The sequence below is a fragment of the Brassica napus genome, chromosome C4 (genome assembly GCF_020379485.1).
Source record: "Brassica napus cultivar Da-Ae chromosome C4, Da-Ae, whole genome shotgun sequence".
Lineage (NCBI taxonomy): Eukaryota > Viridiplantae > Streptophyta > Magnoliopsida > Brassicales > Brassicaceae > Brassica > Brassica napus.
Genome location: NC_063447.1, coordinates 35,183,949 through 35,201,076, shown reverse-complemented (window position 1 = coordinate 35,201,076; position 17,128 = coordinate 35,183,949). Strand labels below are relative to the sequence as shown.

The 17,128-nt window shown below is 38.4% G+C and overlaps 2 protein-coding genes and 1 pseudogene across 2 annotated transcripts; 2 read left to right on the top strand and 1 right to left on the bottom strand.

Moving 5' to 3' along the window:
- Window positions 1-2,065: 2,065 nt before the first annotated feature.
- Window positions 2,066-3,975, top strand: LOC111211364 (ubiquitin-conjugating enzyme E2 14). The gene is made up of 5 exons (XM_022712377.2): window positions 2,066-2,255; window positions 2,407-2,509; window positions 3,045-3,142; window positions 3,228-3,328; window positions 3,588-3,975. The coding sequence occupies exons 1-5, from the start codon at window positions 2,210-2,212 to the stop codon at window positions 3,741-3,743; spliced, it is 504 nt and encodes a 167-aa protein (XP_022568098.1). The 5' UTR covers window positions 2,066-2,209; the 3' UTR covers window positions 3,744-3,975.
- A 3,766-nt stretch (window positions 3,976-7,741) lies between these two features.
- LOC111211360 lies at window positions 7,742-11,282 on the top strand (annotated as a pseudogene).
- Window positions 11,283-11,516: 234 nt separating this feature from the next.
- On the bottom strand, window positions 11,517-16,514 carry LOC125586033. Its single transcript, XM_048755816.1, has one exon. The coding sequence runs from the start codon at window positions 16,512-16,514 to the stop codon at window positions 12,936-12,938; it is 3,579 nt and encodes a 1,192-aa protein (XP_048611773.1). The 3' UTR covers window positions 11,517-12,935.
- Between the last annotated feature and the right edge of the window lie 614 nt (window positions 16,515-17,128).

Below are 17,128 nucleotides of genomic sequence, written 5' to 3'. Positions count from 1 at the left end.
GATAACAATTCAAGCTTCCTCATCTTCATCTTCCCCATTGACAATGGACTGAAATGATGGTACTTTCTCTTCTTCACCATCACCATCGATTTCTTCATCTGTAAATATCAGAAATTTCATTTACTTAGGATTAAGAGATAATGGTACTCTACAAGAAATAATAATGTGAATTAATTACCATGTGCATAAGATTTGTATCCCTTGATCCAATTTCTAGTGCATATCAAAGCTTGCACATTTTTTGGGAGAAGACGGCTCCTGTATTTGTTAAGAACTCTAGATCCAATGCTAAAGGAGGACTCTGAAGCCACTGTTGTGATTGGAATACTTAGCAGGTCACATGCCATTGCAGGCAAATCCCCATACCGATGGGCATTATCTTTCCACCAATCGAGGATGTCCAAGCTCTGAAAATTATTAATGTCCAGAGGTGGTTCATCAAGATAAGCTTCTAGAGGTGTTTTTCCAGTCGCAACCCCACTGACTTTGCGAAATGGAAAGAAATCCTAAGAAGGTTATTTAGAAAAAAAAATTAGAAATGAAAAGAGAGATGAACAAAAGGTTTAAAAATTTATAAACACTCACACCGTAGTTCCCAAACAGTCCCGTTGACCCTGCTCCAGAAGCTTTTTGCGAAACAGTCTCTCATGGCTCTGTAGACGGTGAGTTATTCTTGGTTTTTTTGTCGTACGACTCAAACAGAATACTGAGCTTCTTACGCAAGTTTTTTAGCTTTGCATCACGTGTACTCATGTCAAGCTTTTCCAAACAGCATTCGACAATGGAAAGCTTAAACCTTGGATCGAAGACTGCTGCCATTGCAAAAAGACCACTGACTTCATCCCAATATTTATCGAACTTCTCTTTCATCGGTGGCACCATATATCTCACAATCTCATCTTCGCTTCCCTCATTGATCCGAAGCCAATTATGGATCTGGAAAACCTGATAGAAATACAAGTTCGAAGTCGGGTAGTTCGAACCAGACATCAAGGTTGTGATCACAGCAAACAGACCCAAAAAATTGCAGATATTCTCAGCTCTTGTCCATTCCTCCGCAGTGGGAGCCATTTTATAACCCTTCTTATCAAATGTCTCCAACTTGCCAAAGGCTCTACGGTACCTGATGGCTCTTTCAAGCATAAAGAAAGTGGAGTTCCATCTTGTCGGAACATCCAGGAGTAGACCCCCAATTTCTACTACACCCGCAGCCTCAACGCATTTCTGGAACAAGTTTTCACGCGTTTCCGATGAAAGTACATACTTAACACTCTCTCTTACTTTGTGCAAAGAGTCTCCAATTACCTTCAACCCATCTTGTACTATGAGGTTAAGAATGTGAGCTGCACATCTCACATGGAAAAACTCTCCTCCACACAACAAAGCATCATCCAAATTCAGCTGTGACTTCACAATATCTTGCATCGAGTCATTACTGATGGCATTGTCTAACGTCACTGAGAACACCTTCTTATCAACTCCCCACTCTTTTAGTGAATCAAGGAGCTGAATAGCCACATTCATACCAGTATATGGTGGTGGTAGAACACAAAACGTCAGGATCTTGCTATTCAACTTCCAATTCCGATCAATGTAATGTGCTGTCACACACATACATCGCTAGGCATCATTATTGAATATTTTTGTTCTTTTAAAAAGTCTTTTTACTTGATTTAACAATAATATATATCCATTTGATATTCAGTAGAAAAGATAAATATTCGGGAAAAAAAAGCAACGCCCTTTTACCACTATGGGGGTGATTGGTTGAGGCTGTAGGAGCTGTGCACAGCCTTTTTAATTTCTACATCCATTTTTTAAAGCAATCATGCTTTTATTTTAAAAACCAAATCTAAAGCCAAAACATTATAAAAGGAAATATGTTAGCTTTAGAGTCTAGAGTCTAAATCTTAGAGCAAAATAAATTAAAGCTAAAGAGAAAGTGCTTTCTAAAGCTATAGCAAAATAAATTAAAGCTATAGCAAAATAAATTAAAGTGCTTTCTAAAGTGCTTTCTAAAGCTAAAGTTACAGCAAAATAAATTAAAGCTAAAGCTAAAAATCTAGAGTCTAAATCTTAGAGGAAAAAAAAGAAAGCCACGCCATCGACCAATCACCCCTATATCACCACCATACCTTGGACGCCCTCATTCTCTCTCTCTCTCTCTTTCTCTCTCTCTAGGATCTCTATCTGTCGCCGGTGGCTTGCGATGGCAAACAATCAAGCAAGCCTTCTCCTACAGAAACAGCTCAAAGGTCTCTCCTTTATCTTCGATTCGTCTAGGGTTTCTATCGTTTCGCTTTCCCTTTATCGATCTGAATTGGTTTGATTTAGAGATTGGGTCTCTGGGAATTGAGCTGAATTGCGATTAGGGTTTGGCTAATTTTGAATTGGGTTTGTTTTCAGATCTGTGCAAGAAACCGGTTGATGGTTTCTCAGCTGGGCTCGTTGATGAGAATAACGTTTTCCAGTGGAGCGTTTCGATTATGGGTCCTCCTGATACCTTGTAGTGAGTTTTTTTTCATTTGTTCTATCTTTGATGTTATTGGCGTTTCGATTATGTATTGCATGTGTTTTGCTGCTTTATTTATTATCTTTTGCAATGGTTGAATAATTGTGACATGAATCTTTGTATTGCGTTTGCTTAGCTGATTCGTTATATTGTAGTGTTTGATTGGTTACATTGTGACTTGTGAGATGAATCTTTCTGTTGCATTTGCTCAACTGATTCATTCATTATTATATAGTGTTTGATTGGTTCTATTGTGAGATGAATTTTTTTTTTTTTTTTTTTGGCATTGACTTAGCTGATATTTGATTGGTTTCTTTGTGACATGAATCTTTTGTTTTGCATTAACTTAGCTGATTCATTATCTTGTATTTGAACGGTTCTGTTGTGCTAATCTCTGTTTCCACTTATGTTAGTATTTGATTGAGATTAATTAACTCATTTTCCTCGTCTGTTCCTGAACATGTGAGCTTAGCTTTTATGAATTGTTATGGTACCAAATTCTAATGAGTTGAACTTTGATCTGTAATTGCAGTGAAGGGGGCTTCTTTAATGCAATTATGACGTTTCCACAGGATTATCCTAATAAACCACCAACTGTCAAGTTCACCTCAGAGGTGTGGCATCCTAATGGTGCGTGCTTATTCTTGAAAGAAAAAAAAAAGTAACTCTCTTTTAGATTTGAGTCTTCTGATTGTTGATAACCTTCGAGCCGCAGTTTATTCTGATGGAAAAGTTTGCATATCGATTCTTCATCCTCCTGGTGATGATCCTAATGGATACGAGCTTGCCTCAGAACGTTGGAACCCTGTTCACACGGTAAACGAATCATTTCATTTTCTTTGGTGTTCTATACAAATTGGTGGCATTCTTCGCATAGCTTTCCTTTGAAAGAGACTAGTTTTGTTGTATCTTTAACGTATAGAATGCATTTGTGTCACTTGAACTTCTTATTAAGAGTGCTAGAGTGAATACACGTTTGAATATGGACTTGTTATTGATGTGTTTGCTCTGAACCTCTTCATCCATAGTGTTTTGAGCTCTCTCTCCCTCATTGTTGTTGTGTATGATGTGCCAGGTAGAAAGCATTGTGTTGAGTATCATATCTATGCTGTCTGGTCCCAACGACGAGTCACCGGCGAATGTGGAAGCTGCAAAAGAATGGAGAGACAACAGAGCAGAGTTTAGGAAGAAAGTGAGTCGCTGTGTGAGAAGATCGCAAGAGATGTTATAAATACATCTCTCCTGCGTTTTTATGTATTGTAGAAATTTCGATCCTAAGCTAAGAGAGAGAGAAGGTAAGAAGAAGCAAGCAGATGAATCTGTGTGCTCAAAAGCTTGTTTTCTTTTTTGGTTTTGGTGTTGTTTTAAGGTTTGGAATATTGTGGTGGAATCAAATCTAAACCACCTTTTAGGATTATATTTTTACACTCATTAATGGATTCCTTTTCATATTCCTCTTTTAATTTTGTCTTGATCTGATGATATTTAACCCTCGCACTATATTTTTTTTGAGTCAGCTAACCCCCAAACTATATATACTCTCGTTCCTGAAATGTCTTAAAATAAAGGTTGTTTAAAAAAGATCATGGTTTAAGTTTTTATGTAATATTTATTAGTTAACAATCGTGAATTGTAAATTTTGTTTGAGAAAAAAAGTAATTTTTTGAAATATTATTGGTATAGAATTATGAAAATATAGTAAATATAAACAAATGTTTTCAAATTATATCTTTTTGAAATATTATTGATTTCAGCACAAAATCCTTACAAAATAATTGTCTCATGGTAGCCTTCTTAGTCAATATAATTGTTCTACACCATCTTCCAAACTATCTGTTTTTTCTTCTCCTGTTTTTCAAAGTATTTCAAGATAGTTGTTTTTCGGTTTTAAACCGTTTCTCTTACAAAACATTAAAGAAAAGAGACAGATTTTGATGCAAAATATTGCTTTAATTAATGTTCCGTCAGAAATGTCTAGTGTAATGTGATACCCAGAGGTTTCAACAATCTTCCAAGATGCTGTCTCTCGACCTCACCCATTTGGTAGAGTCGATCTGAGTCATCTGGCCACTACACAGATAGCTCTTTGCATTAATGATTTGGGACCGTTACAACGTTTTTCATTTTCATTATAAATATTTTTCTTAAAAAGTGGTTTATGTCTTTAATGTGAACTATTTATAAATTATTAAACTGATTTAGTTAGCTCTAATAATACATAATGACTGTATGAATATTAATTGTAAATATAGATATTTAAAGTGGTTTATGTATTTACTAGTGTTCAGCCCGTACGGGAAAATAGTTAGTTTATATATATATATAAGTTTAACACATATTAAAACTAAATTTTTGGGTTAAAATATATGAACACCTCATAAATTGACTCCTACATATCTTATTATGTTCTAACACCACATTTAGACGTTAGCAGGGATCAGAGCTTTTTTAGGGATTAAGTTGTCTCACTTTTAAGGAATTAGGGATCGTGGAGTTTTGAGAATTAACTATAATGAAGATAAATAATTGGTTTTTACTCCCGATCAAAACAACTGTATTTTAAATTATTTGATAACAAAACTCTAATTTTATAACTCTCACAAACAAAGTTGTTAGAAATGGTAAAATAATATTTCTGATATTATTTTAAATAGATATATATGGATATATAGTCATAAGCATTTTATGTTTTAAAACTTAATATATGTACCAACACATAATAATGTACCAACACATAATATTTAGTCAATTTATATATTTTATTCATTCAGTTTTCTTTGTATTTGACTTGTAATAAATCATCCATAAATATAAATTTGTATCAAAATACAAAAACAATGAAATTATGATAGATTATGTGACAAAATAGTATGCTTGCTAAATTAGATATTTAAAACTTTGTCAAGCATAAAATGTTTTTACCATTAGTTATTGTTTAATGAGCAAAAAAATATTGGTCAATTTTTTGTTATTTACTCATTTGGGTGGTTAAAAGTTTTGCATCTGACCTATTAATCAAAATATGAGCAGCAATGTGGGCTGAGAATCTCTCGGTAAGTTAGAGTCTCCATTCTCTTTCATTCTTCTTCAATTGCGTCAACTTTAATCTCATTCATGGATTTGATCTCTTTGTAAGTTTAAAGTTTGAAGTCTCTTCTTCTCATCATCTCACTCTTCTACGCTTACCAACTTTAATCTCACTTGTCGATCTATGTTTCAGATCGAGCAGCTTTGGTCCTCTGTAAAAAAAAACTTAAAGAAATTCAGAACTGCACAACAGAAGATAATTTAATGCTGATACAGAACTTTATCACTTACTCTTTTGTTAAATAACTATTATATCAATTCTCTCTCTTTCTGTTACAAAAAAAAAAACTCTCTGCACCTCAAGTAATGTACAGCGGAGTATCTCCGAAAACCATTGATTAGTGTTTAGTTTTTTAGAATGAACAGTGACAAAGTTTTTATGGTGATAGATAAAAGTAAAACAGAATGAGTGCAAATTATATAGAGAATACAACGGGTTTTTTTAACACCAGAGAAAAAACAGTTTAATAAAGAAGAAGTTAACCGAAACGTGGGATGAAACTTATTCGAAAAAAATAGGAAGTTATTATGTGGTTGGAGATTTGGAGTTGCAGAAAAATAAGAGATGAAAACATAAATTTCCAATAGTTAGATTTTTTAAAAAAAATTATAAAACTTTGACATGTGTAAAATTTTTAGTGGTTAAGTGACTTGTGCTTTAGTATATAAGGAATAAACATAATTGCTACAATTCTACAAATTACCAAATGTAATTACGATGGTCATATTTACATGTAGCCATGGTTCGTCGTCTAAACGTCTACCTAAACGGTAAATTAGTTTTATCCAAACTACTTTTAAAAAAAATAATATATATCATTTAAATTGGTTTAAACTGTTCTAGTCGGTTTAAATCGATCTAATTAGTCTAAATCTACTAAATTAAACAATAATATTAATTCAAATTTACAATTTGCATTAATTTTTTTGTATATCTAATTTTGATAAATCATCATAATAATTTCATAATTAAATCTAAAAATTAAAATATTTTATATAAATATAAAATATATATAAAATAAATCAATAATTTATTAATGATTAGGTCTAGTGTACACACCGAATAATCTATGTAGTTGTTAGTCCTCTACAAAACCATATTTATTGCCTAGTAATTTTCTGAACATTGCAATGCATGTTGCTGCGATATTCGACCGCGATTGATGAACAAATGTTTTTCGTTTGTATGATTTAATTTTAAATCACTAAAACTAACTATATGAAATAGTGATATGTGATTAGTCGCGTGACAGAAAAATAAACAATAAAAAGTACGATTTGCGATCAGCTGCGATATCAAATTAACAAGGTCACACCCCCGGTATATTGCAACTAACAGAACCACGAGCATTAGACCAAGAAATCCAGGAAAGTGACACCCATGTTTGTTTCATGACTGCTGCATCTAGCATCAGCAGCAATAAATTAACATTTCATTACGGTAATGTAACACCGGTGAAGGTTCAGCACTAACTTATTTTCCAGTTGTAGCGGCAATTAGGAACTTAATAGAACCATAATCAAAATACCAAAGCAAATCTGAATTCTCAGTTTAAAGATTATTTAAAATAAATTTCAGTTTCCATTCAATAAATCAAATGCATAAAGTAATTTAGAATTTATAAAATATTTTAATTATTGTAAATATTGATAGATGTTCATGAACTTTCAAAAATGCATCATCTACTTATGCATGTAACTTCCTATTGATCATCGCTTTATTTTCTAATATTTTTTTAAAAAACATCAACATATAATTTGATGTATATTATGAAAATACATGCACATTTAAACGATAAATAAAATTGATTTGATTTGATTTAATTATAATAAAAAATAATTATACTTCATTTTGAATTTGAAAGAATATATGTAACTCAATATACTCACAATATGAGTGACTCGATTAATCCAACTTATATCTAAAATCATGGATTTAACTACGGTAAGAATGTATAATTTTATAAGAATAGTAATTTATTTTATAAATATAAATCATAAGACAACTCAAAACATATTAAAGATGAAAATACAATATTAACCAACTGTTACAATTTAGTTCTTTTGTAAAATTTATATTTATGCATGAGACTTCAGAATATTATCGTTATATTAATTTATGTAATTTTGAATCAAACACTTTAGTTTGTTTATTTTTTCATTCTAATCACAATATATCTTAAGTTATACATAATATTTATAAGATGTATTTACATACCTAAGACAACAACCACCTAAATGCAAATAAGAATTAATTAAAATTTTAATATATAGAATAAGTTGAATTCAGAGATGCAATCTAATTTATCCAAATGATAACTAAATCGACTGAAAAACAACAAAACTAATTAGATATAACATATATAAAATCATATGTATAATTAAAGTAATATAATGTTATTAATATAAATGATGCATACAAATTATAAATTAATTTAAAATTAAAAGTAAATAGCAATTAATTATCGTAGTATATTTACTTTAGAAATATTTATATCCGTGTATGAGCACGGAAAATTCACGTAGTAGTAATTGTAAATATGGATATTTTAAGTGGTTTATGTATTACTTATTTATAAACATAATTGCTATATGAACAAGGTCATAATCACACCACCGGTATGGCCAATTGCAACTAACCGAACCACGAATATTAAACCAGAAAAGTGACATATTGTAGTATTGTACCAGCCGGTTATCAATCTATCTCTCTCTTTTTCGCATCACTTTCCCTCTCATTCTTCTCTCTTATCTCTCTCTCTCTCTCTCTCTCTCTCTCATGACTCGTGACTCAAAGCAAAGCACTTGAGACTCGCCGCGTTTCTCATGACCTTTGTCTCTCTTCTTCTTCATCGTCACAGTTAACCACAATCTATCTCCTCTGATCTCCTCCTCCTCCGCCATGCGCTCGCCGCATGCCGTCCGCAACGGCGAATCTCCCTCCTCGCGTGACCTCACTCACTTCCACTCCATCGTCGCAGCTCAGAAGCTCCGCCGCTTCAACTCCCTCCTCCTCCTCCTCCGCCTCGCCTCTTTCTCCTTCTCCTTCTCACTCGCCTCCGCCGTCTTCATGCTCACCAACTCCCACGGCTCCGGTTCGCCTCACTGGTACGATTTCGACGCCTTCAGGTTCGGTTTCTCCTTTCTCCGCTCGAAAAAGAATCAAACGCGAATTTGGTAACTGGAGATCGGAAATCGCGTTTTTGTTTACAAATTCGCGTTCGTGGCAAACGCGATCGTGGCGTTATATTCGGTCTTCGAAATGGGAACTTGCGTTTGGGAGTTTTCCAGAGAAACAACGTTATGGCCTGAAGCGTTTCAAGTACGGTTCGACTTTGGTCACGACCAGGTATGTATGTGATTGATTAAAAATCACTTGTTTTAATGCAAACATGTTTCAATCATTGCTTCTAATTAAGCTAATTATTTTATTGTTTAGCTTGATTTTTTAAATAATTAAAAAGAAAACAGGCAAGAAAGTGACAAAACACTCAGAGGATTTATTGAATTTAAAATTTGAAGTGATTTGATTTTTAATGAGTTTGTAGATGATTGAACGAAAATTAGAGAATTTGGTGTGATTTTTGTTAAAACCCTTTAGAATCTCATCTAAAATAGTGGGATTTAGATTTTTATTTTTATAACTAATGAATTTTCCTCAAACACTCTAGAAACAATTAATGTACTCTAAAATCTCCAACTTAAATTTTGTTCAATAATTTCAGAGTGTTCTATGAAATCGTAAGTTCAATAACACTAGATTTTAAAGTGTTTTTTTAAATCCACGTTTGAATAAAAGTGAATTTGTCATTTTAATACCCACTTCAAATTCCTAGTTGAATACACCCCCTTGACGACTTCATATTGCTAATTTGCTGTGGCAAAAAAATGTACATAATTTTTTTTACAATAAACGAATAATATTCTGCTTTTGAATTTTAACACAAAAAATATTAATTTTGATTATCATACATTACTTTTGCAATTAATTATGTCTCATAACTTTTAATCAATAAAATTTTAATAAATATAATTATTGTTTTAAAAATTTATAATTTACTATCAAGCAATGCATTGAAAATGTAAAAATGTATTAAAAAAAAATCTTTTCTAAAACATAGATCTTTTCAAGACAGATGGAGTATATTTTAGTGTTTAGTGAATAGAGTTAAAAGTTCAGTATTTAGAAAGTGGATGTTGGGGTTAAATTTTATAGTTTAAGGTATTTAGTAGTTTTCTTGTTTCATAAATGTTATATTTTTAAAAAATCTATTTTTTTCATTAACACTTTTTAATTTTATAGATAAATTATTTTTTTAATCAATTAACCCCAATTAAATTAGTAAACAAAAGAGACAACAAGGCATGAAGTTGAAAGTAACAGTTTAAAACATAAAAGTATGTAATAACTTGAGATTTGCTATTGGCAGGTGTTCTCTTACCTGTTGCTGTCGGCAGGATCAGCTGCAGCAGCACTAGCTAGAAGTAACGATGAGGGGAGGTGACACGTGTACGGCTAGCAGAGCCTTCTGCTTGCAGTCAGATGTAGCCATTGGCTTAGGTTTTGCTGCTTTTCTATTCCTCGCTTTCTCTTCTTGCTTCTCTGGCTTTAGAGTCGCTTGTTTCCTCATTACAGGCTCTCGTTTTCACCTTTAGTGTGTGATCCATTAAAAAAAAACGTTTGTAACATTTGTTTATGGAGTTGATGTGATATATATAAAAGAATCAATCAGGAAAAGAAGATGAAATAGTTTGGTCAGAACTCTGAAGTCTCAACATACATAGTTTTGTTGAAGAAGCATTGATATCTTAAGCTTCTACTACGTTCCTGAGAGAGCTTAAACTTAAGCTTCAGCTACATTCTTTGGAGAGCTTAAGCTTAAGCTTCAGCTACATTCTTGAGGACCCAGGTTGCCCTACTTTGACATTACTTTTTTGAACCTTTCTTACAAAGTCTCAGTAAAAAACATGATTTGCTGAACTATGAGGAACTCAACAAAACCAAATAATTTACAGTATTCTTAAATGGATGAAGCTGAAGAAGCAGAGAAGCACAGAGATTCAGGGTTTATGGCTATTCTGTGGAATGACCTAAGCTTCAGCTACAGCCTGAGGTTGCTCTACTTTGACCTTAGCTTTTCCCTTCTTTTTACTATCCTTCACCTTCTCCTCTACATCGTTCTCTGCATTCAGCTCAATCCTTGCAAATACAGGACTCGCTTGCGCCATTACTTGTCCACCCTTTGGCCCTCCCCACTTGGTGTCATTCTAAAACAAAACAGAATAACCATTACAATCAAAGCAAAACCTCACAAAGTTTTAGTTTTTAAAATCAGATGACAAGAAATCGTTTATTACCCATGTTATGCTATTGAACTGATCAACTGAATATATCCTCAGGCTTAAGCAAGGAGCAATGGGAGATAACGCAACCGCTATGATTCTCATTACTTCAAGTATAATCACCAGATCCTGTAACACAAAACCAGTCACTAACCAATAACATATCCTTTGTTTTAATGAAAGAAGACAAAGACCTTGGCCGCAGCTTCTGCTGAGACACCACCTTGTTTGAAAAGCATCGAAGGTGCTCTTTGATCCATGTATGAGTTTCCTGCATTCCCAATCTCTAACACAGCCTCACAAGCCGTTGATAGTGACAGGCTTTCATAGTTTGTCCTAGCTTTCTCAACCTTTAAATAGAAAACAGTGCACAATATTAGATGAAGTAACACTAGAGAGACGAAAGTTGGAACTCTACCAGCTTCTCCACAGTGTCTTTCAAAGGGGTTCCTTCAGCTGCCATAGTCGAATCCATGACTAAAGTGGACTCACAGTTCTTCTTAAGAAGGCCAAGAGTACGGTTAAGTAGGTTTCTGATAGACTTTTGCTATCGCTTAGTGACAAGAACAATGTAAATAAGGACAAATACTGATATTATTGATCACTCAAGGTACAGATGAGTTTTTCTCGGGAGTTTCTCTCTCTCCCCTTAACAATGATCAACAACTTTGATACCTCAAACAGACTCGATGACTCAACTTATATAAGACAAACTCACGTGCCTCCTCACACCGTCCTACTACTCGACAGGCCATGTGCAGCATGACAGCTCACGCTAACCTCTTTGATTCCTTATTCCTCTTATACTCGTTCTCCAACCGAAAGATGACATCTGTAGCTCTCTCATTGTAGAGCTGTTTTGTCTCTCCTTTTGTATTGGAAGAGGACAGGTGGACGTCTCGCCTCATACGTATCAATACCCGCACCATCGAAATTGACCTTGTCCTCAAGGTCAAAGCCTGGAAACTTTTCTTTGATCGCAGACTTCCACTCCCAAGAACAATCATGAACCGGCATTCCCAACCACTTAATGAGTAACTCTGCCTGTCCTGTTGTTGCGTTGACACGTTCTGCGAATATCTTCTCTGGTTCTACCATCAGCACTCCATCTCGATTGAGTTGTACGGGCAGTGGAGCCACCACTGCTGTCTCCCCAATCGCTAGCTTAAGTTGCGACACATGAAACGTTGGGTGGATCTTAGTATCCGTTGGAAGCTTGAGCTTATATGCAACTTGGCCCACACGGCCTTCCACTTCTAACGGACCATAGAACCTTGCTGAGAGCTTCTCGTTCATCCTGCGAGCTAATGATTGTTGTCTGTAGGGACGGAGCTTAACGTAAACCCACTCTCCCACTGCAAAAGTTACTTCACGGCGAGATTTCTCAGCCCTCAACTTCATTATCTGCTGAGCTCTATGCAAGTGTTCTTTAAGCAGTATCAATGTTGCATCTCTATCTTTCAACTGACCTTCCAACTCCGCATTTCCCGTTGAACCAGTCTCATACTTCAGTAGTGTTGGAGGGTCTCGACCGTAGAGTGCGCGGAACAGGGTTATCTTGATAGCTGAGTGAAAAGAAGTGTTATAACTCAACTCTGCCCATGCTAGGAACTTCGCCCACGTTCTCGGTTTATCTCCCGCGAAGCAACGTAGGTAGATCTCCATGCTTCTGTTCGTTACTTCGGTCTGACCATCCGTCTGAGGGTGATATGCGGTACTCAAGCAAAGTTTAGTGCCTGACAAGGGGAACAGTTCCTTCCAGAACAAACTTGTAAACACCTTGTCTCGATCCGAGACAATAGTGCGTGGAAAGCCATGTAGTTTCACCACTTCTTGAATGAACAACAATGCGATATCAGTAGCTGAGAAGGGGTGACTGAGGCTGATGAAATGACTGTATTTGGTCAACCGATCCACCACGACTAGCACTGAATTCACCCCCATGGAGCGTGGTAGACCTTCCACGAAATCAATGGAGATATCTTCCCAAACCTTATCTGGGACTGGTAAAGGCTGGAGTAACCCTCCTGGAGCCAAAGTGGAATATTTCTGACGTTGACACACTGCGCAAGCAGCCACAAAATGGCGTATGTCCGTCATCATCCCTGTCCAATAGAACAGTTCCCCCAATCCGCTTATGAGTTTTGAGAACCCCTCCGTGGCCCCCCATCTTCCCACTGTGATACTCCTCCATAATGAATCCCACCAGTGTCGACCCTTTTGGTATAACAAGCTTCCCATTGCGAAGTAACCTCTCTTGAACCATAGAATACTCCTTCCATTTATCAGATCCGTTGGCTAACTCCTCAATGATCAGATGCAACTCAGGATCGTGGTCTACTTCTTCTGCTATCTTCTCCAGTTGCAGCACCGTGGATACCGAGACAGCATATAATTCAGTCACTGCCATCTTTCTCGAGAGTGCGTCAGCCGCCTTATTCTCCAGGCCCGGCTTATACACAATGTCGAAATCAAACCCAAGCAGCTTTGTCAACCAACGCTGATACTCCAAATTCACTTCACGTTGTTCCATCAAAAACCGCAGACTCTTTTGATCCGTGCGCACTACGAACTTCCTCCCAATGAGGTAGTGACGCCACTTCTGTATGGCGAACACGATGGCCATGAGTTCACGCTCGTAGACGGATTTTGCCCGTTGCCTATCAGTCAGAGCTTGGCTAAAGTAAGCGATGGGTTGCTGTCCTTGCATCAGAACGGCTCCCAACCCTATTCCTGAAGCATCAGACTCGACAATGAATTGGGCGATGAAGTCAGGCATAGTCAAGACCGGTACTGACGACATCGCCTGTTTCAGAGCCTCAAAGGCTGTGGTGGCTTCCGCTCCCCACTGGAACTGATCCTTGCGAAGCAGCACTGTGAGTGGCCACGCAATACTCCCGTAACTGCGCACAAACTTTCGGTAATATCCCGTCAAGCCTAAGAACCCTCGCAGATTCTTGATATTCCTAGGAATTGGCCAATCTACCATTGCTCTGATCTTGTCATCATCAGCAGATACTCCTTTCTCCGAGATGACGTGACCCAAGTACTCCACTGTGGAGCTGCCGAACTTGCATTTTTTGAAGTTTGCATACAGCTTCTGCTCCTGCAGGACTTGCAACACCGTTTCTAAATGTCCCTGATGCTCTTCCGCAGTCTTGCTGTAGACTAGGATGTCATCAAAGAAGACTAGCACAAACTTCCGAAGGAACGGTCGAAAGATTTTATTCATGAGGGACTGAAACGTAGCAGGCGCATTCGATAACCCAAACGGCATTACTAGGAACTTGTAATGGCCGTCGTGAGTGCGGAATGCTGTCTTGGGCACGTCTGATTGCTTCACCCGTATCTGATAATAGCCTGAGCCAAGATCAAGTTTCGAGAACACCTTAGCTCCATGTAGTTCGTCGAGGAGTTGATCGATCATCGGGATCGGGTACTTATCCGCCACTGTCACGCGGTTGAGTGCCCTGTAGTCGACACAAAACCGCCAGCTACCGTCATTCTTTCGGACCAACAGCACCGGACTAGAGAACGGACTACTGCTCTCTTGAATAATGCCTGCAGCCAACATAGAAGTGATATGCTTCTCGATCTCTGCCTTCTGTGTCTGCGGGTACCGGAATGGTCTGACGCTGACTGACTTAGCTCCATCCTCCAAGTTGACCGCGTGCTCCTTCCCACGCGAAGGAGGTAAGCCCGTTGGTTCCTCGAACACCTGAGCATAACGGTCAAGAACCGCTCTCCATTGCCCATCCATAGCCACAGGAACTGACGCCTCATCCTTTTGTATTCCTCCATACTCCACAATCATTCCTTCGCCCTCCTTTCCCAGTGCTTTCCATAGCGACTTAAGCGACACTGCTGCAGAGTGGAGACTGAGATCGCCTTGTATTGTCACCCAATCTCCCTCCAACAAGATCTTTATCCACTGAAACTTCCAGTTAACACTCATCTCACCCAAGGTATCTAGCCACTGGACTCCCAAAATGACATCTGCAATGCCCAGTTCTAATGGTAAGAAACTGGTACAGATCGTACATGATGGAAGCACCAGATCAACCTCTTCAATCACTCCTCTGCCTTGAACTTTGACTCCTCCTGCGACTAAGACCCCATACTTCGCCGTACTACATGTCTCCAACTTCAAACGCTTAACTAACCCCTCAGAGATGAAATTGTGGGAAGCACCGCTATCAATCAGCACCACCACCTCTTCTGTGCCGATCTTCCCCTTCAATTTCATTGTCTTCGGAGATGTCAGCCCTACCACGGAGTTGATTGAAACCTCTGCCACAACCGCTTTAACCTCCTCCTCCACCTCTAGCTCGCAAGGATCCTCCACTAGCTCTGTCTCAGAACCATCGTCACGAGTGACTAACACTGTCAGCTCCGGTTTGGAACAAAGGTGATTACGATGCCACTTCTCATCGCACTTAAAGCATAGTCCCTCCGCCTGCCATTTCGCCACTTCCTCCGGTGTTAGACGCCGAAACGGTGGTTTCAAACGCCCATGGGTCGTCGTCGCGCGGCCCCCGCTTCGATTATTAGGGTTTGTCGAAACTGGGCCAGGCTTCGAACGATTTGGTGTTGTAGTTTGGACCCCCGAGTTGGGCTTTGGTGACGTGGTCGAAAGGCCCAAACTATTCGAGCGTCCTCCCTTAGGCGGCGATGACTCGCCCTCGCCGGACCAGTCCTCTACCTTCGTCGCCGTCTCCATCAGTTTTTGCAATCCGCGCGGTTCAAATAACTTCACGCCGGCGCGGATCTTCGTATTCAACCCAACGATGAATGCCAGTTCCAAGACCTCCTCCGTTAACTCAGGTGCGTTCATGGCGAGGTTTTTGAAATCGCGACAGTATTCCCGGACGGTGCCAGTTTGTCGCAATGTCAGTAACCTTTCGCCGGCGGAGGTGTCCTTGTTGGACGAGTACTGCTCCAGTACCCGATATTTCATCTGGTTCCAGCTACGAAATGGGTTCCGATCACGCTCCCAACGGTACCACAGCAAGGCCTCACCGTCGAAGCACGTCCTGACGTTGCGTAGCTTCTCCTCCTCCGAGTACTCGCGGATCTCAAAGTACTGTTCGACCTTGAGAACCCAGCTGTCAGCGTTCTCCCCGTCGAACAGAGGCAGCTCCAACCTCCGTGTCAGAGACCGTCCTCTGTCGTCGTCGTAGTCATCGTGAAACCGAGATCCACGCCTCTGTGCATGTCGGACCCCTGATTCATCGCCGCGACTGTCGATCGGAGTTTGGTCCACCAGAAGGCTCTGCTCACCGTCCTCCAGGTGTTTGTGTTGACCGATCTTGCCCTCAGATCGAGTCTCGTCACTGACGTGGCTCTTACCGCGGGCTTTCTCCATCAACCTCCGTTGTTCTTCCTCCTTGGCCTTCGCCTTCTGCTCCCAACGAGCAAAGATGCTGTTAAGCTGTCCTTGCATCGTTTGAAGCGTTTGTTCCATCGAGTCTACCCTTCCCATCGTTGGACCCATCTCGGTTACAACAACCCTGCTCATCTGTTGTTGCAACTGGTCCATGTTAACCTCCGTATCGTTCTTCTTTGGTGCCATGAGTCCTGATCGTCACTGCTCTGATACCAAATGATAGACTTTTGCTATCGCTTAGTGACAAGAACAATGTAAATAAGGACAAATACTGATATTATTGATCACTCAAGGTACATATGAGTTTTTCTCAGGAGTTTCTCTCTCTCCCCTTAACAATGATCAACAACTTTGATACCTCAAACAGACTCGATGACTCAACTTATATAAGACAAACTCACGTGCCTCCTCACACCGTCCTACTACTCGACAGGCCATGTGCAGCATGACAGCTCACGCTAACCTCTTTTATTCCTTATTCCTCTTATACTCGTTCTCCGACCGAAAGCTGACATCTGTAGCTCTCTCATTGTAGAGCCGTTTTGTCTCTCCTTTTGTATTGGAAGAGGACAGGTGGACGTCTCGCCTCATACGTATCAGTTTCCTGAAGAGAAACACAATAAAACATTTTCAGAAGGCTAAGGGAGAGTGAAAGAGTTAGTTTCAGTAGAGTGTCAAGAAACCTATTGTGTTGGCAAGATGTGCATTGACAATTTTAACAAAGCGGTCTTCTGAATAGTCCCCATCGTTTCCAAACTCCACCTCCCTAAGGAAGAAGTACCTGACAGCGTCTGGACCAA